This window comes from Agelaius tricolor, unplaced genomic scaffold, assembly GCF_023055355.1.
Source record: "Agelaius tricolor isolate 1412-34295 unplaced genomic scaffold, bAgeTri1.0.p SCAF_36, whole genome shotgun sequence".
In the NCBI taxonomy this organism is placed as follows: Eukaryota; Metazoa; Chordata; class Aves; order Passeriformes; family Icteridae; genus Agelaius; species Agelaius tricolor.
In genome coordinates, this window is record NW_027269296.1 from 3,210,108 (window position 1) to 3,237,824 (window position 27,717).

At 47.5% G+C, this 27,717-nt stretch overlaps 1 protein-coding gene across 2 annotated transcripts; it reads left to right on the plus strand.

The window, feature by feature from the left end:
• The first annotated feature begins 130 nt into the window (after positions 1–130).
• On the plus strand, positions 131–26,549 carry THRAP3 (thyroid hormone receptor associated protein 3). Of its 2 annotated transcripts, none has more exons than XM_071453395.1 (13): positions 131–273; positions 5,228–5,286; positions 9,312–9,394; positions 12,923–13,083; positions 16,176–17,081; positions 18,475–19,215; positions 19,758–19,930; positions 20,375–20,486; positions 20,724–20,808; positions 23,086–23,270; positions 23,871–24,063; positions 24,651–24,797; positions 25,065–26,549. In XM_071453395.1, the coding sequence occupies exons 4-13, from the start codon at positions 12,947–12,949 to the stop codon at positions 25,284–25,286; spliced, it is 2,901 nt and encodes a 966-aa protein (XP_071309496.1). In that variant the 5' UTR covers positions 131–273; positions 5,228–5,286; positions 9,312–9,394; positions 12,923–12,946; the 3' UTR covers positions 25,287–26,549. The 2 variants fall into 2 exon arrangements, with proteins under 2 accessions (XP_071309496.1, XP_071309495.1); XM_071453394.1 differs by having other exon boundaries at positions 133–273; positions 24,648–24,797.
• The last annotated feature ends 1,168 nt before the right edge of the window (positions 26,550–27,717 follow it).

The window sequence follows — 27,717 nt, forward strand, 5'->3', positions numbered from 1 at the left end:
CCGCCATTTCCCGCCCGCGGTGCCGCTCCCCGCCGGAAGGGCTGCGCGCACTGCCGCGCCACGGGCGGAGGAGGAAGTGGCGGAATGGCACGCGCGACGTCCGCCGGGAGCTGTAGTGCGGCGGAGCCGCCGGGTTGGGGGCGCGCTGTGCGGGCCGGACTACGGCTCCCGGCGGCTCCCGCGGGCGGGCAGAGCGCGCGCGCGGGCCGGAAGTGCGTGAGGCGGAGGCGGAGGGGGCGCCTGGTGCGGAGGGGCCGCGGCGAAGCGGCGCCGGTGAGTGTAGGGGCACCGGGGGGGGTCTGCGGGTCCGGCTCCGCCCTGCCCGCCGCCACCGGGAGCTCTCCTTACCCCTCCCTCCTCCCCGCGCCCTCCGCAGCCGCCTCGCCCCGGCTCTGCCCACTCCCCCCTCCCGCCCCTGCTGGGCCTCACCGCGGCGCTGCTCCCCCCCGTTCCCGGTGTCCTGGCCCCGCACATCCCCGGGCGAGGCTCGTTCGCGGCTCTCGGGACCGCTCTGGCCCGGCCCCAGCGGCGCCTCGTGGTAGGCCTGGGCCCGGGCAGGCCTTGGCGCCTCCTCGCGGCCCCGGGGCCGGTTGGGCCTGCCCGGCCCTTTCCCAGAGCCGCTCGTGGTCCGATGTGGTTTTCGCAGCCTGTTCCGCTGCCCCATTCCCGGAGATCCCCGTCTTCCGCCCGCGCCTCTGGGCCGCGCCCTTTAGGTTCTCCTCTTCGTCGGTCTGTCCCGGAGGTCCTGTCCCAGTGTCCCGCGGCGCGGGAGGCGCTGCCGGGGCCCGGCAGCTGGAGGGAGCCGCGGCCATCACCCCCGCGTCCCAAGCCCCGCGGGTGTGCGGCTCCCGCCGCGGCGCTCAGCGCCGCCCGGTTCCCGGTGCGGCGGGAAGGATCAGGATCGGTGCTCTCTCACTGCCCGCTTTGCGTCCGCTTGCTCGTGAAGTTTGGCTGAACTTCAGGCGATGTGGCAGAAGAGGCGTTGCAGTGGCTCAGACACACGTGTGAAGCCTGAGTCTTCGTTTTCCATGTACTGATAAAGGGTTTTTTCTGCTAGTTCGTGGTGTTTTGGGGAAATGAACGTAGTTGAGGTTTCTAAATATGCGTTTTGAAGCCTGCCCAAGGTGATTGTCACTGTATTTCGTCCTGGATGGGGTTCTGGGTGTTTCTGTGGAAAGTGACGTGGTAAGTGTGGAGTAAGCAGCGCTCCATGGCATCAGCAAATCATGGCATGGTTTGGGTGGGAATGGACCGTAAAGCTCATCCCATCCCACCCTCTGCCATGTGCAGGGACACCTTCCCCTACCCCAGCCTGGACACTTCCAGGGATCCTGGGTGATCTGTGCCAGGATCACAGAGAGGAATTTCTCCCTGATCTTCAATCCAAACCCACTTTCAATGTGAAGCCATTCCCTGTGCCCTGCCTTGGGAGGAGCAGGTGAACTTGTGTGTGTGTTTGTATGCAACACCATCATCTCAGGACCCGTCAGAGGTGGGGGACTCCTTGATTTTTATGTGTACAGTGATGTGCCAGATGCTGTGGCACGAGAACAGATTTGCTGCTTTAAATGAACAATGTAAAACCATTTGGAAGATGGTCTGGGTTGTCTGGGAGCTGGTGCTGGAAGAGAAGAGCCTTTATTGTTGCAGCAGCAGGGTCACATCAGCAAACGGACATTTTCAGGCTGCTTTTCCTGAGAGCACAATTAAATCATCCAGTTCCTCTCTGGAAGGACTCCTGAGAATTCCCTCTCATGGGGAGCGAGGGCAGATGCTGTGTCAGTGCTGATGGTGTGTGACATTTCGGGTGGGCTTTACTGTGCCCTTGGTGGGTGCTGGGCTGGGAGAGCAGCTCGCAGGGATTGGGTGTCACAGCCTTGGCTCCGCTCACTCAAAAGGTGTTTCAAAGCTTTGCCTCCCAAAAGAGAGTCAGTGTAGGCATAGGAAAGCAAATGCTAGGATACAGCAGTGTCTTCTCCTGGAGTCTTCTGTGGTTGCTTTGTGTCCTGCTCTGGAACTTCACAGGTGCCCAGCATGGAGTGAGGAAATGGCTGGCTTTGTGACCTTTCTGATGGGTTGCACAATCTCACAGCAGATGAAAGGACAAAACAGGACAGTTAGTGTAGAGAGCTTTTGCAAATGTACATTTTCGTGTCATAGGATCCTCTGGAGGGTCTAGGGCCTTGTGATTTTTGTCTAACATTTCTTTGGGTGCTGCTACATATTTCTGAATTGCATCATTCCTTCTAGGAATTATTGTCCCTACTTCAGCAGGAACAGGGAGGGCAAGTAAGGACTTGATTTGAACAGTTTCCTCCAATGTCCTTAGGCAGCTGAAGGCTGGGAATGCTGCTCCTGAGGCAGTGCTCCAGTGGATGGGCCTTGGTGTCTGCTCCACATGAGTGTGATTTGGAAATGCTGCAGTCTGGTCACAGGGGGTTGCAGAGTTCTGGGGTCTGAACCCTTCCCCTCCAGCTGGGGGTCTGGTCCATGGGGTGAGGGAGGTGCAGGGCTGCCCCTTATCTCATTTTCACATCCTTTTTGTCCAGAGATCCAGAAAGAAAACCTTTTACCTGTCAGGTAAGGGGAGGTCAGGCATTGGAAGGGAGGGACTGCCCAGGGAGGTTTGGAGTCCCCATCCCTGGAAGTGTCCAAGGAACACCTGGATGTGACACTCAGTGCTCTGGGCAGGGTGACAAGGTGGGGATCAGTCACAGGCTGGACTTGATGATCTTTGAGGTCCTTTCCAACCTAAATGAATCTGTGAAGAGATGAACTGGCCCTGGGGAGGAAGTGCCTTCCCAAGGTGCTGTAACGAGCAGTGGTGCTCTGGCTGCAGCCACGTGTTCACCCAGACTTGTTGGCAGCAGCAGCTGGAGCAGCCATGGATCCCTGCCCCTGTTCTTTGTCTGCCTGTGTCTCTGCTGAGTTATACCCTGCTGACTTCCTGCTGGTTTCCATCCTTCCTAATTCCCTGCCTCTCTGTGAGCTGTGTGTCTCTGGAAGACAGTTCTGCTGTCAGTGCTTCAGCAATGCTGTCTGGGAAGAGGCTTCCCTGGACACTGGGCTTTGGCCCAGCCATGTGCCCTGACCTTCACTTCCAGTTCTTTTTCATGGAAGTAAGGCTTTGTCATGTGTATTGTAAAAAAAATGGATATTCTGCTGATGGGGTTATGATAATATAATTTAGCTGTCTGCTGCTTTCTCCAGCTGATTTAAGTCAGGAAGTGTGTAAAGTATTAAAGAAAATGATCATTTGGGTCAGGCCAGGCATGTGGGCTCACAGTGAGGTGCAGGAAAGCTGGTGAACACTTCCTGACATTGGTGTTGCTATTAGAAAACAAAAATGTTATGGTTATAAAACACCAGCACATAGAGTAAGTGACAATCCATGCACATCAGCAGATCTAAATTTAGTTTACCTGTTCCCACTTTCTCTGTTGTCAAAGAAATGTTGCTTTGGGAGGCCTAGGGAGTGCTGAGCTGGGCTGGATAAGGCTGAGGATGCTTTTCATTGTAAGGCCGTGATGTTCCCTGGTTGTATCCCTGGAGGAATCGAGTGGTTTTGCAGAAGTTTGAGTATTTTTCAGCTCACTTGGCTTTGTCTTTGTGAAAGGGCAGTTTGTCATGTCGGAACTCGTTAATTGTTTGAGCAGCCACGGAGCCCTTGAACTTTTTCTCCATTTCTGGAAAAGTTTACAGTATCCTGAGCTGTGTTTAATGGCTGCACGTGCCAGGGCAGGGATGTGGGGTTTGGGTCGTGTGGTTTCCTCAGAATTATGGCGGTACAGGGAGTTCTTTGGTGAGGCAGGAATTGCAGGATATTTAGCCACATCGTTCAAGCCATGGGCATTGGAAGAGAAAGGAGTGGTGGTGGCAGTTACAGAAGCTGTTCTGGCTCCCTGGGGAGCTTGATGGTGCCAGGCTGTGTGACAGCTGCTGCTGGCAGTGGGGCTGTGCCAGTGCCCCTTGAGCTGCCCCCGTTCCTGGACACAGTGGTGCATGTGCTGGGCAGGCCTGGGAGCAAGGCTTAAACTGCTCTGAGGGAGTCTGTAGTGAGTCCCAAGATGAGGAAGTTGTTAAGTTTGGCCCCAGCAGCTCATCAGGTCTTTGTTCCTGCTGGTGCCAGGACAGATGGGTGCCTGGGAAGGAGCTGGTGCCATTTTGTTTCCGGGTGACAGGCTGGGTGTGTGGGTCTGGAGTCTCCTACCCTAAAGGAAACATCCTCCCCCTCCTCACAGAGAAACTGTGTTAGGAGAGCCTGAGCATTGAGGGAGTCACTGCTGGGAGCTTGGAGAAGTGAAGAGTTCCTGCTTAATTTAGCTTTATCATGTCAGAGCTATGAATAGTGAAATCACGGGATCACATTTCATGCCAGCTGGGAATGGTGTTTGCGCTGCCTCACTCCATGGTAACCGGAAGCTGCCGGGCCTTAAAAAAAAAAAAAGTGAAGCTAATGGCACACAGAGATGGCAGCTGGCTGCTCTGGGGGTTGTTTCCCACCCCAGGAGGAGTTTTCTGTCCATGCCCTTGCTCCTGTCGCACCTGAGCACCGCTGGTGCCTCTCTGGTGTCTGAGAGTGCGGCCTGTGCACAGCCCTGCTCCCAGCTCCAGTGATCCCACAGCAAGTGCCCTGCTCACAATTTCACCTCCACAGTTGTCACCCGGCCATTTTTAGCCTGCCATGATTTACAGGGTAAGGTGGGTGTGCAAACCCCAGAGAGCCCCTGCTGGGACTGCAGGGTGAGGAGCTGGCTCAGCTGGGCACTGCTCCTGCTGCTGCCTGGGGTCGCTCCTGCCTTTGGCTGAGTGAAAGCAGCAGAGGAAAGCGGGGCAAGGAGCCCCCCAGGAATGGCTGCTCTGGGAGCACTGGAGGTGATGGGGCTGTGGGGTGTCAGGCTGGAATTCATTCATTAATGATGTTAACTAACCTGTGCCTTAACACGGGGCTGGACATGTGATACCAGGTGCCATGGTATACATTGTATTTTACACCTGAAATAATTACAGTAATTGCTCCTGTGGGGCTGTGGGTGAGGTTGGTTTCCCGAGTTAAGACCTGTGTATGCACTGTCTGATCAGATGAGGTTATTTTCGTGGCCTTCTTTTATTGGGAAACAGTGCTGAGATGAATGGCTGCAATCAGAATCCTTTCCTGTGCTGCTAAAATAAAATGATTTACCAGTGTTTGGTTTGGTTTAAATTTGATTTTCCTTTTTTTACTTAGGTCAATCGCTTCTAAAGAAGCAGTGTTTAGAAGCAGATTTGATGGGACACTTGTACAAGGTACGTGAATACAGCATGGAAAATTGTTCAAATAAGTGTTCAAATAATTGTTCAAATAAACTTATTCCATATGTACAGGATTCCTGTGGATGGGCATTTCTCTCTGTTTTGAAGTTTGTCAGAGTGTAGGGATGGCCTGGTCTGGTGCATTGTCCTTACAATAATGCCACAATTAGAAAAAATAAATAAAGAACTTTAAATGTTATACCAGGTCATGGAAATCCCTGAGGTAGTGGGATTCCCATTAAGGTAGAGATAAATGAAGTGCTGGCTTGAGAATATGTGAGTAGTTTTGCTCTTTTCAGCTTATAAATGACATTTGCTGGAGTTTGTATTTTCATAGGTTAAATGTGTGGAGAGTTGTAATCCCTCAGGAGATTTTTTGGCTGACACTATACTGTGTATTGCAGAAGAAATTCCAAAGAACCCCCAGTCAAACTATTTTGCTGTTACTTGCTGTTTATTTGGAAGCAGAACTTCCACGTTTTTAAGCGTGCGTGGCGCCTGCTGGGCTCCAGCTGGCAGACACCTGAGAGGATGGAAATGTCCTGGAGGGTGCAGTTCATCCTCCCTTTGCTGAGAACTTCACTTGCACACAAGTTTGAATTCCTTGAGTTAACTAATTTGTGGACAGTTTTCTTAAGGGGAGTAAATTGGACCATTTCTTGCTTCTTGTGGGGGTTGCAGAACTCCAGACATGGATTCCCAGCCCCCCCCAGCATCCAAAACTGCTCAGAACAGCAGGGCTGGCCTGTGAGGAAGCCATCAATTTGGGGAAAGACCTGATCTTTCTGCTTTTCCTAAGCTCTGTAAATTTGGACAGAAAAAGCTGATGAAATAGGTTTTTCCCTTTTTTAAAAATTATGGCTGTTTTCTTCTGTGTTTAACAGAAATTCCAGCTGCCCAACTTCTGTAACAAAAGCACCCAGATTTCTAATCAGCTTTTTCTTGGATTGTTTCCTTGAGCTCCCTGTCACTAAACTGTCTGAATAACAACATATGACTTTTTAAGCTCAGACATTTGTAAAATAGTGTCTCTCAAAAAGCCAGTTTCAAAAAGTCACTGATTGGGGTTTGTAGTTGGTCACATTAATTGGAAAGGGATTGTTCAGCACTACAGTCTGCAGAATCAGTTCTTTCCACAAGAACCTGTAAATACTCTTCCAACCATTCCACAGAAACTGCTTCTAATTATCTGAACCCAGGGCTGGAGCTCAGGGTTAAACTTCTTTAGGGATTTGTTTAATGATGTGAGAACCCAAATGTGCTTGAAGGAAGATCTTCATTTTGAAAGCACACAGACTAGAGAGAAATTGAAACTGCTGCTGACAAATTTGTGTTTCTCTTGCTGTGGCAGAATAATTTTGGATGTTTAGCTCTTGTTAGGGTAGAACACTCTGTTTTGTGGTTAGGTTTTTGGTAATTTTTTTTAGCAGTGTTTTCTGGGACATTTTTTGCTGAGGAGGTCGGTAGGTGTAGTTGTACCTTTGGTTAATGTGTGTCATAAATCTTCTGAAAACACACTGGTATTGGATCTGGGAAGAGAAATCATTCTGCTTTTTGTTCCCTCAATGAAATTTGATTAGAATTAACATTTTAATTTGCTCCTCCCTGGCTGGCTGTAGGAACTGTGCAGGTGGCTTTACCTTTCCTCTCAAGTTTTCCACTGATATCAAGAACATACTTTAAGCATCTTGCACCAAAAATTAGCTTGAAAAAGAAGAATCCAGTAGAAAGTGAGGTGTTAAGAGTTGGGTTCTGAGCTAACAAAGATGAGCCTGCTCTCTGCACTTGCTGCTGCACTTCAGGGACATGGAGAGAGCTGCAACTCTTTATAAGCTTATTTTTGCAGGGATTGTTGTTGCCTCATTATACAGAGCACACTTTGTAAGGTATTTTGTGGGATTATTAGTTTTTTTCAGAATGAACTAATCTTGTTTGGGTTTTGGGGCTTGGGATTAGGAATTGTAGAGCTGGCAGAAGGAGAATTACTTTTTTTTTTTTTCTTTCCTGATAATGAGGGGTGTTGAGCAAATGAAGGAGCAGTTCAGCTGTTCCTCCTGAGCTGAATGTCTGTGCTGGTGACACCAAATGGATGCCAAGAGGCTCGGGCAAAAATGTGCTCTCTAATGAGGTGCCACCTCATTTGCTTTGGGCCTCACAGCAAAATAAATCACAACAGCTTCACTCAAATGCTGGCCAGTAAAAAGCAAATTTTTGTTTTCCTACAGCACTTCCAGAGAGCTTCTTACAAATGCCTTTACAAAACATTTAACATTTATAAGCTGAGTGTTTGCAAGCACTGTGTGATAAACAGAAACCACTGTAATGAATTTCACCACACTGCTTGTGTCTGAGGCGTGTGCACGAGCCGTGTCCCTTGTTTCCAGGTGTTTTGGGGTTTCTGCTCAGATAGGAACACAAACAGCTGCCTCGGCAGGGAGGTGCATGCTGCATTCCCTGTCCAAGCTGGCCAGCTGTGGTGCAGGATCCTCACTGGCACCTGGGCATGGAGTGGGCTCAGCTGGAATGTGCCAGCTGGCTGCTCTGGGCTGGGCTGCTCTGCAGCAGCTGGGGAAGGGCTGAGATCCCAACTCCTGCTGCCTGAAGGACCTCGAACAACGGAGTGCAAGATGGAAAGAGTCACAAAGTAACACAGGCCAGTTGGAAGAAGGGAACAGATTCCTGGAAAAAGGCTTTTTGACAACCAGCAATGTTTTCGATTTGACCCATGACTTGGCACATGGAAATGTTCTTTACAGTGTTCTGGAATAAGAAACTCCTGGACTATGATTTCCACTTCAGCACAGAGCGTTGAGCACATTTCCCAATTTCCTTTCACTATCTGAAAGAAAGGTTTGCTACTCCTGCCTGTTGTGTCTTGACTTGATTACTTTTTCTGTAATAGTGCTCTAAACACAAGAATAGTATTTTTCTCCAAAGGAGAATCCAGGTTTTGCTCTGGATGACACCTCTGTGTGGGGGATTGTGGTGGTAACAGTGGTGTTTGGGAAATAGGCAAAAAAAACCCAGAGCCCCAGGGTCACAAAGCAAGAAATAATGGATATGGCAAACTCTTTCTGCCACTGTGAAAGGCTGAAAGTCAAAGATTTTTGTATGATACAAGCTGAGATTTCTTTTTGTGGACATTTAGACTGATGGACAAGACAACAGAAAAATAATAAAAACAGTTCTGTGGTGTGTTCTTTGTGGCTTTTTTCCCAAGATTGGTAAGCAGGATTTAAAAATCACTAAACTTTGCAACTCCACCTTTCCCTTGGGTGAGAACAAACCTTAATCACCAGTTCAGAGAAAGGTTTCAAGGCTACTTGAGAACTGCACTTTTTCAGTGAAGTAAGGACAAGAAATGAATACCTTTTAACAAGTCTATTTTATGGCTGAACACAGAGTAAGTGACATTCTTGCTGTTAGCTCAGAGGTTTAATAACATGGAGTAATTTCTGAGGTTGTGTTTACTGTTGTTTTCTCTCCTAAAACCTCTGCCCCTCCAGCAGTGCATGGAAGGATTCTGAAATGTAACTGTAGACCTGTCAGAAAAGCTCCCAGTGGACTGGTGGCTCCCTTGGATGACGGCCATATACTGATGGATGAATTGTCAGGAAAAGAATTGTTTCTGTTGACTTGTGGATTCCTTTAACAATATGGGAAAATCCTTAGTCCTGAGCCCAGTAAGAGCATTCAAATGGGCTGAGAGGAATGGCTCCAGCACGGCTGTACAGGTGCACTGACAGATGTGTGTCACAGCAGGTGGGATGGGGCAGGGGAGGTGGAGCAAGGAAGGAAGAAGATTTAAAATTTTGGAAGCATGAAAGGATCATTTTGAAACCTACATTTTCCATAAAAGTCCGTGAAAAAAATTCCTGGTCAGCTGTGGTGTGTGTGTTCCCTGAAACACTGAGGATCTGATGAATCTTTTGGGTGCAGCAGGAGCTTAGGGCAGCCAGTTCACCTCTGGTGGCAGCACAGCAATGCATGTACAAAGGTGTGCTTTCTTCTCATTTCAGGTTTTCTTCCTGATTTCCTAATTGACAAAGCTGAGACGGTGAAATCTGACAGAAGGGTGCAAGGTGTGAGCCTGCTCAAGCAGGTAAGCACAGCAAATAAAATATTCACAAGAGGTAAAACTGCCTGTCTTGGGATTTCTAATAGACTTCTTTTATCTTCTCTTCTGGGCATGCTACAAGTTAGACTGATGGTAAAATTCTGCTTTCATTGTTGTTGTGCAAAAAATACGGAGCAGGTTTAGAAGAAAATTATCAGCCTTGTGTCTTGGAATGTTTGGACTTGTCCTCCTAAGTAACTGCAAAATATAAGAGTAAAGTAGAACAATTTAGTGAAAAAATCCTGGATGTCCTGGAAGAAGTAGTACCTATTTTTGGTTTTTTAATGCTATATTGATTAATCTCTTGATTTATGCCCTGGTGATTTTTGGGAGAAGAGCACTGCTTCTCCCATATACCATAACTGGCCAGATTATTAAATGTCACACTGATCTAAGTGTTAAATCCCATATTGTGCCATGTGCCCTCCTCCAGCTTTGCTCTTAGCTTGAGCATTGTAGTGATTTCAGTCAGTGGCGTAGAAGTTTTCCTTAACTATTGTGAACATTTAAATTCCAAAGCTGTGGAAGCTCTTGGAAGAGCCCAGCTGTGAGAGAGTCTCAGTGGTGACCTTTTTTCATTGCTGCAGAGTGGAGCAGAGTTGTGCCTCCCTTTTGGGCTCTGTCAGGAGGTAAAACATTAACTTCCCTGCCACTGTTTCCTGACAATAGTTTGCCTTCTGGGCAAAGTCCATCCTGGTACTTTAGTGGGAGCATTTGCTCCTCTATTGTTTCCGTCAGTGGTCTGCTGGATTGCCCTGAGGGTTTGGGAATGCAGAAAGCAAAGTTTGCTCTATGCAGTGTGGTTTTATGACAGATGAACAAAGCTGTCAGGTGTCTGTTTCCCAGGGGGTGGTGCCTTTACCACAGCTTCTAAACAGCACACAGATGACATCCAAAACCAGGATGTTTTTGGATGGGAGACTACACTCCTTGGGAAGATCTGCTGGGCAGCTTAGAACTGGGCCTGCAGAGGAAACAAACCAAAAAACAAAAGTTGCAAATCCCTGGCAGTGCTTCCCAGCAGGACATGCCTTCCAGATGAGTGTAGCCACGCTCGCCTGCTGGGAGAGGAGATCTGCAGCAGGCAGCAGCATCAGCCTTGTCCCTTCCCAGGTGCAGGAGGAGCTGCTCTCGGGGGGTTCTGTAGCTGTAGGAAGGAGGTGGGACTCTGGCAGGGCAGATTAAAGATGAGTCCCCATAGCACTGTGCAAATGTTTCTGCTTGCAGTCCCTGCTCAGGGCCAGAGCATCTCCAGGAGCTCCGTGGGCAGGGGAAAAACAGGAATGGCAGGGAAGAATGGGAATGGGAGGTCAGCAGCCACTGCTGTGCTCAGAGTTTGTCTTTGCTTCACTTACAGGCACCTCTTTATTTAAAACATACAAAATCCTTTTTATAAGAACAGATGCTTTCAGAGCAGGGTATTTTGCTGAACATATTTTATCTGAGTCAGTCATTCTTAAAACTAAATGTGTATCACAGTAAGTTTACAACTGCAGTTAGCTCAGGGGAACTGACGTGACTCCAGTGTGCAATTTGTTTAACCTTTTAAGTGCTGGTGGAGCATAGCAACTCTGTTTCTATCCTAGTAGGAGTTACTTCATATGTTAGGAATGAATCAACTTTAAAATGTTGGCAGAGATAAAGAATCCAGGACGTGAGTGTTTGGCACACATTGCACACACCAGGGTGGTTTGGCTGGGAAGTGCTGTAGATCAAAGTGAAAGGCAAAAGCTATTAAGCAGATCAAAGTGGTAATTTAAAAATCTATTTTGGGGTCTTCTTGGGATTTCCTGAGAGTTGGTGCCACATCTTCTGTATCTTGCAGTAGTTCCTGTTACCATTTCTTTCTTCTCCTCTTCCATGTTTTGGTTTCCAATGCTCAGCGTTGGATTGTTGTGAGCAACAGAGTAGGAAGTGTTGCAGGAAGTGGTTCAACAGACATATTCAGTGAATTAAAAGGAAATACTTAAAAATTTTCCTTTCACACATTCTTTCTCTGAAAAATCTCCAAGCACAGGAACAAACTTTGGTTCTCAGTAGCAGTATCTTTCGATTTTCATTCCTGGGGTAATGGGGAATAAAACAACATCTATTGTTTCCTAACAGAACAGGAACATCAATTTTATTATTTTTCCTGCATGCTTTCTGATGTGGAATATATTCAAATACTTCAGTTGAATTGATCTAACATCTTTAGTGTAGTTAAAGGGAAGAACAGGAGCATGTAACATGATTTTTTAAAATGAAAGCCAGCTTCCCATTTCTAGAAAGTCCCAGCTCTGGTGATGAACCACCATCCACTCTCCCAGCAGCTGCTCCTGTCCCAGACATTGTGTTTTTCCTAGAAGTGCCCTGGCAGAAGTTGAAGCCTTTAGTAACCATATATGTAATTTTGGAGAGCCTCTGGAAGTGAAGGCATTGCAAGTCAGTCCTCTGGAATTTCCTTAAAATGGGTATAACAGCAGCAGCCACACTTGATCAGTTGTGTTTATGTACCTGAATGTCTCTATTTTTAAACAGTGGGTAAAAAAAAAAGATGAAGTTTGTGCTAACATAGTTCCTTTTTATTTCTGGCTCTTTTTCATTAGTCATTGTAGGTGGAAAGTTTGTTGGTAACTTATTGAATATGCAATTAATGCAAATTTTGCTCTTTGGTAAAGGAGAACAGATCAGGGAGGGTGTAGCTGAAAGATTTGTGTGGTCAGACTATTCCCTGAATCATCTTCCAAGGGACTTTCTAACCTTTACCTGGATACATGCCTGAAAATAGCCCAGGTAACTCATAATTACAGCTATTTTGAGTCATTTAGTGCTACAGTGTAATCTCTTCTGTCTCTGAATATTTGGAAGGACATCTGATTTATTTTGGCTGCAACAGAACTCCTGGCTGGGTGATCCACACTGGTGACTGATCACAGCAACTGCAGGAACTGCACAAGTAGAGAGGACAGGACTGAACCTGAGCAGAGCTGTGCAAATAGGGTCACATTCCTGTGTCTTGGAGTATCAACTCTTTTTTGATTGCCTCTGAAAGTTTAGATAAAAGTTTATGGGGTGGGTTTTTTGATGCTGAGCTTTTTTATTTCTTCCCTGTCGTTTAAAGCAGTGGCAGCTGGCTGCACAGACAGGGATGTGGCTGCAATTACATGGAATTTTCACTTCCATGGACTAGTTTGCCTCTAGAGGTGTCCTTGCCTCAGCCAGCACCGTGGCTCTGCCCCTTCCCAGGTTTGCATTAACTTGGTGCTTTCAACTGTCACACTCTCATTTGTGATTACTCTGAGTTTAGAGCCTTTTATTCTTTTTGCAGTTTTCCTTTTTAGACTGAAATAAACCTTCTATTCTGAGCCCAGCACCATTCATCTGTTCCTAGCAGCACTTCAAACATTCCTATTTCCAGCCTTATCAAGCTCCACGTCCCTGGAGTCTGTCAGCCTGCCAGGTGCTGCCTGTCCTCTCCTATCAACCACATGCTTCATTTCTCAAATACTTCTGTGTCCCTGTTTCCCTCAGGTGCACTGACAGGTGCTTGCAGAGATGTCTAAAACAAACAAATCCAAGTCTGGCTCGCGTTCCTCGCGCTCGAGGTCGGGCTCGAGGTCCCGCTCCCGTTCCTTCTCCAAATCCCGCTCCCGGTCCCGCTCCATCTCCCGCTCCAGGAAACGCAGACTGAGGTGAGTGTGCAGCCAGAGGGTGGGGCAGGGCTTTTCCTCCCTTGCAGGTGGTTTGTCACTTAGCTCCTTTCCAGGGAAAGATTTCGATTAGATCCCAGGACAGATAACGTCCTGTGGGTCAGGCTGCTTCCTGCCAACCTGTGCTCTTTGGGTGTTTCAGTCACTTAGGAGAACAAATAAATAAATAGGAGAGTATGATGTTTGTCAGCACAGTCAAGATCTTTATTTTGAGACTTTGGCTTTTTTATGGAGGCTTTAATGTAATGGATCCCAGACTCAAGGGTCTTGGTAGATGTCATTGTGTGCTTTTCCCCTCTTGAGAAGTGAATTCAAGCAAGTTTTAATATCAGTTTTAGACACTGCTGTGAAAGGTGGGAACAATTCTTGATATATTTCTGATAATATTCTTCCCTTTCCAGTTCTTCCCTTGCTCCTCCCCTTGGCATACAGAAGCCAGGTAACAGGGAAGATCCTCCTGGAGGAATAAAGTGAATAAAAAATAATTTTGCTGCAGTTAATGTTAAGAAATTATTAATATCTGTAATAGTTGTTCCTGTCTCCCTGAATTGCTTCTGAGCAGGCCATTACAGGCTTGTGTCTTCCCTGGATGTTGTTTTTTTCCTTTTCTTTTGACTAAGCATTCTGCATCTGGCAAAGCCATTCCAGTTGGAGGGGGTGTAATGGTGTTCTCCTGCCTTTTCACACGTATTCTGAAAACCTCTGGGCTGTGAACACATGCAAGTGTTACCAGTTAGAGATTTTAAAAGTACAGAAGCTCTGATGAATGTACAGTTGGAGAAAGAAGGACATGACAAAACTAAATTAGAGGCGGAGACTTGAGTCCAACCGAGCCCTTTGCAGAAAGAAGTTGGAATGCTGGAAGATCCATGCTCATTTGGGAATATCTCCTAGCAGTGAAGGAGCTTTGGCAGTTGAGAAAAAGGCACCCTGTGTAAACCTGATTGTTTCCTCTGTGCTGCTGCTGCTGAAGCTACTTCTGCTTTATAAATAATTCCTTTTTTTTAAAAAAAAGGAGTCTGAATGGAGGGGGTCGGCCCAGCCCAGCCCCTCTGCCTGGCCTTGGGATGTGCTCCAAGGTAGGTCTGGTGGGATCTCAGCATAAAAGGCCATTGCTGTGTACTTCAGGATGCACCACAAATTATTTTATTCTTCTTTTGGTAGGTTTCTGTTTATCCTGAGTTACATTGCTGTGTTGGAGTCTGCCTAGTATCTTCTGCTTTCTTTATGACTTTATTTCTCACTTCTTGTAAATGCTGGGGATTTAGCCCTGGAGCAGTGCAGTGCCTACAGTTCTGGGGGCTAGCAGAGTTGGGGGAATTATCACTTTTGGTGCTTCTTTTACTGCATAACTTTTACTGTATTTTTCTAAAAAGATTTCTGGTAAATAGTCTGCAACTTTTGGAGTGAAATCTTCCTGCTGCAGCCTCTCTAAATCACTAGAACAGATTTTGGAAGCGTCGTACGACAGGTCCTTGTTGATAATTGATCACAGATGCAGCAGTTGTCTGAAAATTGAGCGTCTCTGCTCCTCATGCCTTGGACTAGAGCTTCTTATAACTGGTCCTTGCCTCCTGCCTCTCTGCTTTTCCTTCTGGTCACTGTTGTTTGAATGAAGAAGTGCCTCAGATAAGTTTTTTACTTGTTTGAAGGATGGAAAAATCTGTTAAAATGGTCATTAAGCTGTTTGTTAGCAATGATTGGAGTATGAATAAGAGTTTCCTGCTAAACTGTGACCTGTTTGGTAGGAGGAAGAAATGAAAACAGAACTAAAGTTCATCTCTGACTGCACATGTGTGCTAACCATGTAGGAATTCCAACAGCAGGTTGTTCTCGTTTGCTTCTGGGGGTTTGGGGTGTGAGAGGTGAGGAGCAGCAGTGAGATCTGTGTGAGGAAGTTCATGTCCATTGGAGTACGACCAACGTGTGTGTCAGAGCCAGAAAGGGCTGTGGAGTGCAAGAAAGGGCTGTGGAAACCATTCCAATGAATGTTATTTACTAAAATTCCATTCGGAAAAAAATCTCTTTTCTATTTCAACTTCCTAGTTTGGCCAGCGCTTCCTGTAGCTCTGGCATCTGAGCTACAACGGGACCTTTAAACAGTTACACAACCGCAGCAATTTAATGGGAGAAGCTGCTGGGACAGTTAGTCACTGGAATCTGCATTTTTCCAGGGTTTGTGTGTTCCGGGATTTGGGTTTTGTGGATGTGGGCAGGGACGTCCACAGCGGCACCTGGTGGTGCCTGGCAGAGGTGTCCCAGAGCTGTCCCTGCCCGGGAATTCCGTGGGATGGAGCCACGGGTTGGAGCCACGGGATGGAGCATGGGATAGAGCCATGGGATGGTGGAAAGGTGCCATGGAATGGTGCCATGGGATGGAGCCAAGGGATAGAGCCATGGGATGGAGCCATGGGATGGTGGAATGGTGCCACAGGATGGTGCCATGGGATGGTGCCACAGGATGCACCTTTGGGAGCTTAAACCCACAGGGCAGCGTGCCCTTTGCCCTGCTGCTGTTGGAGTGTAGCCATTTATTGAACTTGCCTGAATAAAAAGTGAAGTTTCATCTGGATTATCAGAATTTTAAAGTGCATCTGAAGTAGGGACAAGAGAGGGAGATTTGGGGTCTGTTGCAATAACAGTAGTCTGATTTGTGTAAAAATTACTTCTTTGTGGGTGAGGTATAACCATGACCTTGAATTGTTAAGGGCTGGATGCTTGAGATCTGTCACTTTTTCTGAAGCTGGATAACAGCCATTTTCATCCCAGCAAAGTAGAGAGCAAAGTGTGCTTATCTTGGTCTCTGCAATGATCCTGAAATCAAATACTTGACAGTATCACAGGTACAAGTTATTTCCACTGCAATTTGTTCATGGCAAAGTGTAATACCTCAATCAGATAAGGGTAAACGAAAGGATTTTCTTTTAAAAGCTTAGAAATGAGTTTTTCAAAGTCTTTTAAAAATATGTCTTCAAATAAAAAGTTGTGGCAGAAGAATAAACTCCAAAAATAAATTATGAAAAAAAAAAAAAACTATAACAAAAAAAATTGTGTAATTCTTTTTTTTTAATCAGTTCTAGGTCTCGTTCAAGATCCTATTCTCCATCTCACAACAGAGAAAGAAACCACCCACGGGTCTATCAGAACCGTGATTTCAGAGGCCATAACAGAGGATACCGGAGACCGTATTATTTCCGTGGCCGGAACCGAGGGTTTTACCCCTGGGGCCAGTACAACCGAGGAGGATATGGGAATTACAGATCCAACTGGCAAAACTACCGCCAGGCCTACAGCCCTCGCAGGGGGAGGTCGCGCTCCCGCTCGCCCAAGAGGAGATCTCCTTCCCCAAGGTCCAGAAGCCATTCCAGGAATTCGGATAAATCATCTTCCGACCGCTCAAGGAGGTCGTCCTCTTCCCGCTCGTCCTCGAATCACAGTCGGGTTGAATCTTCCAAGCGTAAATCTGGCAAGGAGAAGAAATCATCCTCCAAGGATGCCCGTGCATCCCAGGCTGCAGGAGACAACCAAGGAGACGAGTCTAAGGAGCAGCAGTTTTCAGGAGCCGGGGCTCAAGATGCCAAGGCATCCGAGGGATCAAAAGCGTGGCAAGATGTCAGCAGCTATGGCACGGGCTCCACGTCCAGAGGGTCGGTGTCGGAGCTGAGCCCCCGGGAGCGCAGCCCTGCCCTCAAGAGCCCGCTGCAGTCGGTCGTGGTGCGGCGGCGCTCGCCCCGGCCCAGCCCCGTGCAGAAGCCGAGCCCGCCACGCTCCAGCCCGTCCCCGATGGGCTCTGCTGCCCAGAGCGGCTCCACCTCCTTCCAGGGGGGCTCCCACCAGAGCCCCTTCGAGCACGGCTCGGCAGGAATGAGCCCCACCAGAAAGAGCCCGGTGTGCAAAAGCCCCACACCCGTCAGTTCGCTGTATGGTGCCGCTCCGAAGGAGGAGGGCACGGCTCCCGGGGGAGGAGCCTTCTCCAAGAGGCAAGTGATGTGTTTTGTGGTGTTGGGTTATTTTTTGGGTTGCTTTTGAGGAGCCAGATGCACGTGTGGGTGCTCCATGAGCGTGGCAAGGGGCTGGGGCAGGCTCTAGCTAGGAAGCTCTGCCAGCATACTGCCAGCTCTGGGCCTGGCCCTTTCTGAATTATGGAAAAAAACCAGCCCAGAGTTGTAGGAAGTTGGAATTGGTTTTCCAACTTGGATGGTTCTAAAGATTGTATATATTCCCTGCAAAAATGTTCATAGCCCATGAACATTTGAAGTGGAGATTGCCCAAGGAGGTTTCTTGGCAGCTGGAAGCTCACATTTCCCAGTTACATACGTGTTGGTTATAGACATTTTTAGTGTTGCCTTCTGGAATTGTTAGGTACTGTAAATTAGAAGAAATTAATTAAATCCTACTGCATATCCTGCTGCAAACAGCGTGGGGCAGGTGCAGCTGCAGTGCTTGTGCCTGTGTGTGTGGGTAGGATGAGAAACTAAAGCACCAAATACATCTCTAAAATGAAGACAGCCTTCCATGCAGGAGGCATCTGCTTCCATCATTCTCTAGATTAATCCACTGCAGATTGTGCCCAAAGGTGACACTTTGTTTTAAAAGATACAGCACCATTCACAAGTGCTTTCAAGTCTTTTATTGTTTTTAAAGATGGTTTGAGCTGATTCTATATTAAGGATGTCTGAAATTTAAAAAGGGGAAAAAACTCCTGTGACTCTTTATTTGGACTTTCCAAAGGCTAGAGCTGGTGTCCGTGGGCTTTCCTGCTGTCCCACAGAGCCAGGGTTTTGATTTGTGAATGCTTTAAAACTGTTCAGATGCTATAAACCAGCTGAATTGTTCTCAACAGAAGTGTTTTATCTCTCCCAGCAGCATATTCTCCTCTGTTAACCTGTTTGCTTTTATTTGTGTTTGCAGTCTGTCATGAAATATTTAGCTTACCTATGAAACTTGCATCCCAAATTTGAAGTAGCTTTTGAGGCTTTTATTTCCAGTATGTTGTTAAAAGCAGAACAGTCCAATTTCAAAGGTTTGATGTGTTGTTCTCCTGAACCAGGTTTGTAAGTAAATAAACAGAGTGGGTAAGATGTTCCTCTTTTCCTTCCAATACATCTGTGGGTCAGCTGGGTTTGATTTGTCCTTGAGCCTCATTCCATCAGTTCTGCATATCCATCTCCTTGTACATTTGCTGAATTTAGTGAGAACAAAAGTCTGAATTCAGGCTGAGTAATCTGCTTGACATTTTAATTATTTTAGGGCCTAGAGGCAGCTTTCAGTACATGCATAGCTTGGTTCTCTGAAGTTTTGACTCTTTGAACTGAAGAATTGACCTCGTTGAGCTCTAATAAGAAACCTCCTGTAATGTCTCTTTATGATCAGGTATCTGGAAGAGCAGAAGACTGAGAACGGGAAAGACAAAGACCAGAAAGTAACAAATGCTGAGAAAGAAAAAAGTAAAGAAAAAGGGAATTTCTCTGAGTTGGGATCAACAGATGGAAAGGCAAAATCTGACTCGTACGGATCGAAAGCTGACTCGGAGAAGGGATACCGCGGCAGCCAGTCGCCCAAGCGCTACAAGTTTAGGGATGACTTTGACAAGCTCAAGGTCCCAGAGTTCCACAAGGAAGGTCATTATGGGAAAGATGAAACAGATGAGCAGGACAAGAAAGACAAGGCAAAGGGCCGGAAAGATTCGGAATTTGATGATGAGCCCAAATTTATGTCTAAAGTCGTAGCGACTTCGGGTAAAAGTCAAGAAGAGGATAGGTCAGGAAAATGGGAAGGTGTGGTGTTCCTGCCACCTGGAAAAGAGAAGCAAAGGAAGTCTGATGAAATGGAGGAGGAAAGCTATTCTGAAAGATCCAAAAAAGAAGAGAGATCAGGATCCAAGAGAAATGAACCTGGTCACAGGGGTTTTGTACCTGAAAAGAATTTTAGAGTGACCACTTACAAGTCAAGCCAGGAAAAAAGCTCTTCCCCTCCACCAAGGAAGGCTTCTGAGGTGAAGGAGAAGCCAGGCACCAAAGTAGAGGGGCTAACTCCTGGCAAATCCTCCTTTTCCATTACTCGTGAGGCCCAGGTCAATATTCGAATGGATTCCTTCGATGAGGATCTTGCACGGTAAGGATCTCCAGCTTTTGAGCAGTCTCAGTTGTGATGTTTTTTCCTGTTTCTCTTCCTGAGATCCCCATGTGCTTGCCAAGTGTGAGGAAGGCTAAGCAATATTGCATCACAATTTGTGGTTTGGGGAGCTAGAGATTAACTTTTTCCTAACCTTTGCTATGTAAGATTAGTTTAGGATGTACCAGGCTCTGAGAAGGACCCCAGATGGAGTCAGGTACTCAGTGGCTTCTGGCTGAGGGAAGCTGAGTTGTTCAGGGGAGCTATTGTGCTGCTTAAATCCCTTTGATCCTCTGCTGTGTGTTTTACTACTCTTATTCTCCATGCAGCATTAGAATAGTGACCTGAATTATCACAGTAACCTGGAGCAGTGTGTTTAGGGATGTTTAAAGGAGCTCCTTGCTCATGCTTTTGAGTACTCATGGGTGCCTCCCTAATAGCAACATAAACCATCAGTGAGCTCCCAGCTCCTGCAGAATTAAACACCTTCAATTGCTCTCCTTCACCCCATTCTTCTGTTTCATGGGCTCTTCTTTTTCCAGTCCCAGTGGCATATTGGCTCAGGAGAGGAAGCTGTGCCGGGATCTTGTGCACAGCAACAAGAAAGAGCAGGAATTCCGCTCCATTTTCCATCACATCCAGTCGGCTCAGTCGCAGCGCAGCCCTTCTGAACTGTTTGCTCAGCACATAGTGACTATAGTCCATCATGTAAGAGGTGGGTCAGGAGTCCGTGTGTCCTCGGGGAAGGTTCACTCCTGCCTTGCCCAGATCAGTGGGGTTTGTGCACTCAAAATGCCTGCAGTTGTTTTCCAGCAGATATTCCAGAGATGAGAGCAGCAGCATGATCACGATGATCTTTATTTACATAAATACTCCTCTGCACAGACAGAAGGTGTTCTTGTTTTTACCTGAGCAATATTCAGAGTCTGGGACTTAGAATGTTGTGTTCTGATGAGTTTGTGACTCGCTTGAAGAAATTGTGTTCATTTCACTGAAACACCAAAAACTGAAACTGCAGTTTGTCAGCAGCATTAGAGCTCATCCCACGCTGCTTCACTGACCTGCACCTGGGTTTTAACAGGCTGTGGGATGGGTGGGCTTTGTCTTTTTACAAAACTGGCACTAATATTTTGGTATTGTTTGTTCAAACCCCTGACAGAGCATCACTTTGGGTCTTCAGCTATGACGCTGAACGAACGCTTTACCAAATATCTAAAGAAAGGAATGGAACAAGATGCAGCTAAAAACAAAAAGAGCCCTGAAATCCACAGGTTGGTGCCATTAGACACTGCCTTAACATTGCAGAAGTATTCCAGATTTCATTTCTTAAGCTCTGGAATAATTCCAGAATAATTCAAGTATATAACTAGCTTCAGCAAAAAAAAAGGAAAAATATGGGAAATTTTAAATACCTTTGGAAATACTGGTCTGCTTTAAAGGACATTTGATCTAAAATCTTCTTCTTATGAGCAAGGTTATATCTGTGTTGTTTTGTTTTTTTCCTTTAGGAGGATAGATATATCTCCCAGTACTTTTAGAAAACATGGATTCTCTCAAGAGGAATCGAAAAGCTCCAGAGATCCTGGCTTCAAGGTGAACTGTTACTCTGATTAGTTTAATTCAACAAAATGAGTGCATTGGGCATGAACTTAACAGTGATGTTTTTGTTTAAATTACTCTCTACTTAAGTTTGTGTTTTTCTTTTAAGGATGGGCATAATTCTAAAAATGAACTACAAAGGGTTAATTTTTATTAAAAATGTATCAACAACCTTTGTGAAGTGGTTAGACTATGGTAAATGACCCCAAATCAATTGAGGTGAGCTTGAGAAAAAAGAGAGGATTTTTGGAACAAGTGCCCATGATGAGAGAAGAGACTTTTTGTGATATTTTTCTGCTTGTAAGTATGATTAACTCCATTGTTACGTGCAATTTTGCCAACCATGTTTTCAAAGACATGCATGTCAAAAAGAGGAAAGTAAAACTAAATGCTGAGCTAAAGCAGATACACTATTAAGCAGTTGATAAATTTTGTTCTAACAACTGACTGTGCCATTTCTGTTGATTGCTGTTACTTTAACATTCAGCACTTGTCTTAGATCCAGAGCATTTGGGATTGAGTGTTTTAGCTTTGCTGAGTAGATGAATGTTAAGCCATTGCACTCACTGTAAACAATTATAAAAAAGGCTTAACGTAAAATGTTTGAGATTTTAACCTTTGTTTATTCACCTTCATACATATTTACATTGAAGAGATTTTAACCAGTCCTGCTGAAACCTTACTTGTTTCATATTTGTTTTCGATTTTTTCCAAACACACTTGTGGCTTGACATGGACGATGGTGAGATGGATTTGATGGGCCTGAACTCTGAGCATCAGCTTGGCAGAGTGTGTTATAAACGTGGTTTCCAAACAGCTCGCCAGCCTTCCGTGAAACAGACGTGCCCTCCCAAACCCAAATAGGTGTTTGCTGTGCCACATAAGGGAGCTGCTGCTGATTTTGTCACTTATCTGACATCCATCGTGTTGGGAGCAGTTTTATTCTCAGAGTAGAAATTAAAGCTCTTTGCCTGGGGAAAGTAGAAGAGCAAAATATCAAAACAAAATGCCTGCTTTCACTCCTGCGTTATTTGACATATTTATTTAAACAAAAAAGTGGTTAGAAACTCATGTAAGTAAAAATTTAACAGCTAGAGAATTACTAATCCTTTTGTATTTAATTGAAGGCAATTAATTTGATGTATGTTGCATATCAAGTTGTACAGTTCCCAGGATGAGTGTTGTGTAAATGCAGTAGCAATGACTGAGGCTGGGTGTTGGTACCAACATGGTGTAAGGCTTCCTGCTGCCCAATTACCTGTTTGTCAAACCACAGCCACTGTCACTTAGGGCAGGCAGCAGAATCTCACCCAGGTGCCACAGGGCTCAAAGGAGGAGCAGGGACAACAACTGCTCCTTTCCCAAAGAAACTCCTAATCCCTTCTTGAAGTACCAATTTAAATACAGCTCAAAGCAAGCATTGCCAGGTGTCTTTTATGTTTGTTTTTAATTAGCAATGTAAATTTAGTTTTAATTTTTCATGCAGCTGGTGGGTTTTTGCTCTGTGAGACACCAGCTTGCCTTAGCAGACTTGGCAGGACTGTGGGAGACACGCAGTGTGTCGGTGGGGCTTTGTGGCACCTGTCACACGGTGCCCTCCAGCCCAAGGGAAGGAGCTGTAGGTGGCATCTGCACCCAGTAAATCTTCCTGACAGATGTAGTAATGCCTTCCTATCCATGGGATATTGGCCTTCTCCCAGACCCCTTGGATGCTGCATTTCACTGGCCTCCTCCTGCCCCTTGGATCACTAATCTTGGGTAGCTCCAAGCAGCAAAGAGCTTTTGCTTCTCCCAGAGTGTCACTTTTAGATCTGGGGTTCAAATCCCTCTGGCCCCTGCCCAGGTGAGACTGTCAGCAGGACCTCAGGTGCACCCATGGGCTGTCAGAGGGCTCTGCCACACTGTCCTTGTGGTCCATAATGAGCTGCATGGGATTCCCAAGTTGTTCACATCCTTGCTGGCTGTGGTGTACAATAAATGTCAGCTTCCATGTCTCCCTCCCCTCTACCAGACTGTTTATTTTAATGCTGTTTAAAGAGGAGATTAAAATTTTAAAAATCAGTTATTTTTAAGTGTAGGAAAATTGAATTCTGACAGACTTATTTTAATAGTGCATTATTTGACATCTTAAAGTGGAATATTCATTAGTGCTCAGTTAAACTCCAGTTCTCCAGAAGTCTGTGCAGTCAGTAAAGCAAAGTAAATGGTGCTGAGCTGGGGCACTGCAGACCTTGTGTTCAACTCTGCCCTCCCTCTCCTCTGCATTTGTAGGCTGAAGGGAAATATAAGGACGACCCTGTTGATCTGCGCCTTGATATTGAACGCCGTAAAAAACATAAGGAAAGAGATCTTAAACGCGATAAATCCAGGGAGTCGGTGGACTCGAGAGATTCAAGTCACTCAAGGGAAAGATCAACTGAGAAAACGGAGAAAAGTCACAAAGGCTCAAAGAAAAAGTATGTAGGAAACCCAGTAGCCATTTCCTTGTGCCTCTCGTGTCTCTGCTGCTCAGGTTGGAGACGGCACCGTGTACAACAGTTGTGCACACAGTTGTGCACCTGTGACATAACTCCTCCAGTGGCCTGAGCTACCCCTCTGCGTGTCGTCTCGCTATCATTGTATCTCTCAGAAACACTAAATAATTGTAAAAGGTAGATGGGAAAGCTCCATGTGTCAGGATGGGTGAGTCACTTTTCCTTCTTGTTCCTGTTGTGTCAAGAGAGAAACAGCCATGTTAAAATGACTTGGCTTTGATGTTCATTTAATCCTTTTCTATTAGCTTAATTTTCCATTTGACTAAAACTCCATGGATGCATGCTAAGCTGAGAGCAGATGGTGTAAACACCTTAGGAAGGAGCAACAAGTTCCTTCAGGAGAGGTCTTGGGCCCTGTGTTAAAGCCTGAGCTCTTACCATGGCTTTTCCTCTTGTAGTAGGAAAAGGAGAGCATGGCATTAATAAGACAGTGATAAAGAAGTGGTTTTGTATCTGATGGGTCACAGCTGAGTGCCTAATGCTGTTGTGTCCCACTCCCCTCCATCCCCACCACTGGAACAGGAAACACCGACGGGTGCGTGAGAGATCCAGGTCCAGCTCGTCGTCGTCGTGGTCCTCTCACTCCGTCAAAGCAGAGGAGTATCCTGAGGAGACTGAGGAGAGGGAGGAGAGCTCCACAGGCTTTGACAAATCCCGGCTTGGGACTAAGGAATTCTCTGGTCCAAATGAGAGAGGAAGAGCGAGAGGAACCTTTGTAAGTGTTCTCCACCCCTGCTCCAAATGGTCTCCACCTGTGCCCTGAGGGTTGATTCCCAGAGGGGGCAGGAAGTGGCTGTTGTGTGTTGCTCTGTCAGTTCAAGCTACCCTAGAGGAGAAGCCCTCAGGGTGATGAGCCCCAGTGTAATCACTCCAGGTTTAGAGCATAAACCAGGCTGCTGGGGCTGTGCTGTGGGCAGCAAACTCCAGCAGAACAAAGCCTGGAAGCTTCTGTGCATTAGTGATGCTGAGCAGCCCAATGGGCACACGCTGTGCTTCCACTGGGGTTTGGCCATGCTCATGTGTGCAGTCCATGTACAGTCCTGGAAATGCCCCTGGGTGATTTTCATCAGCTTTACAGGAGCTGTGATGTGCTATGTGATCAGATGAACTAAAAATTGAAAAACCAAGAGTGCAGGAGGTGGTGTGGCCACGTTAAAGCCGTCCTCTTGCTTTAGTGATGGGTTTTAGAGGTGTTTTGGATGGGATGGTGGGAATCTTGGGAGCCCTGGAAGCTGGCTGGGGTGGGAGGATTCTGCCTCTGCAGCTGTTCTATTTTTCTCCTCTGTGTTGCTGTTGCAGCAGTTCAGAGCTCGAGGGAGAGGATGGGGCAGAGGCAACTTTTCAGGCAACAACAACAGCAACAGTGGCGGCAACAATGACTTCCAGAAGCGCAGCAGAGAGGAGGAGTGGGACCCTGAGTACACACCTAAGAGCAAGAAATACTACTTGGTACGTACCTGGGTGCTGAGACACCCGCGTGCTCCCGGTGTGTCCGGTCTCAGGTGCTTTAGAGGCGAAGGCACCCGCTGTCACTGACACACCAGGTAAGGCTTCGGGTGACGCTTGACGGGCAGCTGCCGGCTCCTGCCTAAAGAGAGCTCGTTCCTGCTCCCTGTAGAGTGGTTCCCATTAAGTGGACCCCCAAGGGCAGTCGCAGAGGCGCGGTGCAGGGCGGTGCCAGCCTGTCTCACCTGCTGTCCTTGGCTTCCCGTGCAGCACGACGACCGCGAGGGCGAGGGCACGGACAAGTGGGTGAACAGGGGCCGCGGCCGTGGCGCCTTCCCCCGGGGAAGAGGCCGCTTCATGTTCCGCAAGTCCAGCACCAGCCCCAAGTGGGCTCATGACAAGTTCAGTGGGGAAGAGGGAGAAATCGAAGACGACGAAAGCGGAACGGAAAACCGGGAGGAAAAGGACGCCCTGCAGACGACGGCCGAGTAGCCGCGGGGCCCGCGCGGTGCTGGGAGCTCTGGCAGGAGGGGAGGGGTCAGGCTGGTGCTGGGGTGTCAGGGTGATCCCCACGTGCTGAGCAGAGCCCTGGAGAGCAGCTCGGAAACCATCCCGACGTTGTTTAACTGCATTTCCAGAGTTCAGCCTCCCCAAGCACGGACTGGGACTGATCCATCATTTACGCTCGGATCCGCTCCTGGAGTTTCTCTTCCCAAAGACTTCTCTTCCCTTCTGGACTGGATACGGTCAAGCGCTGGGTGAGACCCCAGATTTTCCCTTCTCTGTGACCTTATGGATGGTCGGTTATTTTTTGGTAACAGGCTTTGAGGACGATGTGGTTTTAGTTTGTGCCCACCTGACCTCACCTGTCCTGACATTTTGTTTCTCTTTTATAATTTGACCCAGTGATAGTCGGGGTTCACTCGCCCGCTCAAATTTTCCTCCCCTATTGTGTATTCAATTTTCTAAATTCTGCTTATTTTAGGCCTTTACATACGTAGTAGCATCAATTCAGAGATAATTTTGGAAACTATTTTTGGTTCTTATAAATAAGAAAATAATGAAGCATGTGAGTAAACATCTAAATGTTCATTTGTTGGGACCAAACTGCTATGACCTTTTTTTTTTTTTTTTTAACTTTTTTTAATGTAACAGTTGAGTTTAGGGCCTTTTAAAAATTATTGTTTTCCTTTTATGTTGGAAGTTAACAAAATTAGCATGGTTTAAAAGAGAAAAAAAATGATACCCTACTTCTGGCCACTGTTTGTGTTCACTATTAGGCCTGGTGTGTGCTGGACCCCAAACTGCTTGTAGCATTTGTGTCTCCTCCCTGCAGCTGGTTGTGACCCGAGTGCCCTTTCCAAGGTGACACAGTTTTCTAAGGAACTTCCGAATTCTTCTTGGGGAAAAAATATAAATGGAGATGAGAATTTTTCAGTATTTTTTATTAATCTTTTTATAAAACCAAAAAAGCAGATTCCTCCTGAGCTGGTTGAGGACGGCCCTTAGGATGCATTTCTTTTTATCTTCTACTTTATTCTGGAGCAGTTTGTGAGGGTTCCCGGCCAGGTCTGAGCCTGGGCGGGGAGGCACAGCCGTGCCCGTGCTCCCCCTGTCCCTCTCCCCAGGATTGCTGTGCTGTTCCCCACACACCAGCTAGAGTTTGGTTTGTTTTGACTTGAACAGTTCCTGTTTAGCAAAGCCCCGAAGTTTGTTTATGCAAATAAAATACAATAAAATAAGTCGTAGGTGTAACTCTGCTTGGTTTGTGTCCTGAGTTGCTGGGTGGGAGCCTGAAAGTATCAAGGAGCAACAGGGGAGCAACTCCCTGTTGGGTTTTATGCACTAATAGATAATTGAGCTGCTGTTTTGGCAGCCTGGGGACAGTGGTGATACAGCCACAGGCCCTGCCTGCTGCCAGCAGGGATTGTGTCACCCATGCACAGGAGCAGCTCCATCCTTCCCACCAGGAGCTCCCACGGGCTGGTCCCGGTGCTGGGCAGGTACAGCCCTGGGTGCTGCCCTGCCTGGAGCCCAGCAGCAGCTGCTTCTCCACTGCTGCCAGCCCAAGGGAGGCTGCTGGGGGTGCTGCTGGCTGTGCAGCCTCTGCAGGAGTTCAGCTTTCCTGGCTGCTGTGGGTAACGCTGTTGGCCAAGAGCTGTTGGGGCAGTGCTGGGTTAACGGCTGGTGCTTCCCTTCACACTCAGCCTTGAGCCAGCCGGAGGAAATGGGTGCCCAGTGTTCCCAGCTCCTTGGCCTGAGTGGCCACAGCTGGGGAGTGCAATGGAATCTCTGTTCTGCCATCCTTCTCTGCCCTGCGGCTGATTCCCTGCCCCCAGCTTGGTATTCTGGGTCAGGTGCGTTTGGCCAAAAGGAATATCCACGCTGTCTCCTGGAGCAGGCAGTGGCCATGACCAGCCGGGATTCCTGGTGTCACTCTGACCCTTCAGGCCCTGCAGAGGGACAGCTGCAGCGTGACCACCCCCTGCACTCACGGCCTGTGGGTTTTGGCCCCTCTGCGGTTTGGGTTTCACTTCCCCTCCAGCCGAGGTGTCAGAACCGCTGTGAGACCCGGCTGAGCGTGAGCTCCCACCCCGGGCCGGCTGCGGTCCTGGCCCCGGCTCCCCCCGCGGCCTCAGATCCGTCATGCAGGGAAGGAGCCCCAGTGCCGGCACCGAGCCCCGGCCGTGGCACAGATGGCCCAGCCCTGCCCGGGGCCGGAGAAGGTGCGTGAGGGCTCCAGGCTGGGGATGCCCAGGGGAGACACAGCTCTGGGGGGCTCTGTTGTGCCAGCGCTCCCTGCCCGTGGTCCCAGCACCCTCCAGTCCCACCCTCATCCAAAGCCTCTCCCACAGCCCAAACCCAGTACAGAGACTCCCCTGAGCCTGGCCCTGGTGTCCATCCGGCCCTGGTGTCCATCTGG

What these genes read in the sequence shown, in the direction of transcription:
- THRAP3 (XM_071453394.1), top strand. Translation starts at nt 12,947, where the DNA reads ATGTCTAAAACAAACAAATCCAAGTCTGGCTCGCGTTCCTCGCGCTCG. An exon ending in AAGAGCCCTGAAATCCACAG is followed by an intron (nt 20,487 to 20,723) that starts GTTGGTGCCATT and finishes TTTTTCCTTTAG; the next exon opens with GAGGATAGATATATCTCCCA. An exon ending in CCAGAGATCCTGGCTTCAAG is followed by an intron (nt 20,809 to 23,085) that starts GTGAACTGTTAC and finishes CTGCATTTGTAG; the next exon opens with GCTGAAGGGAAATATAAGGA.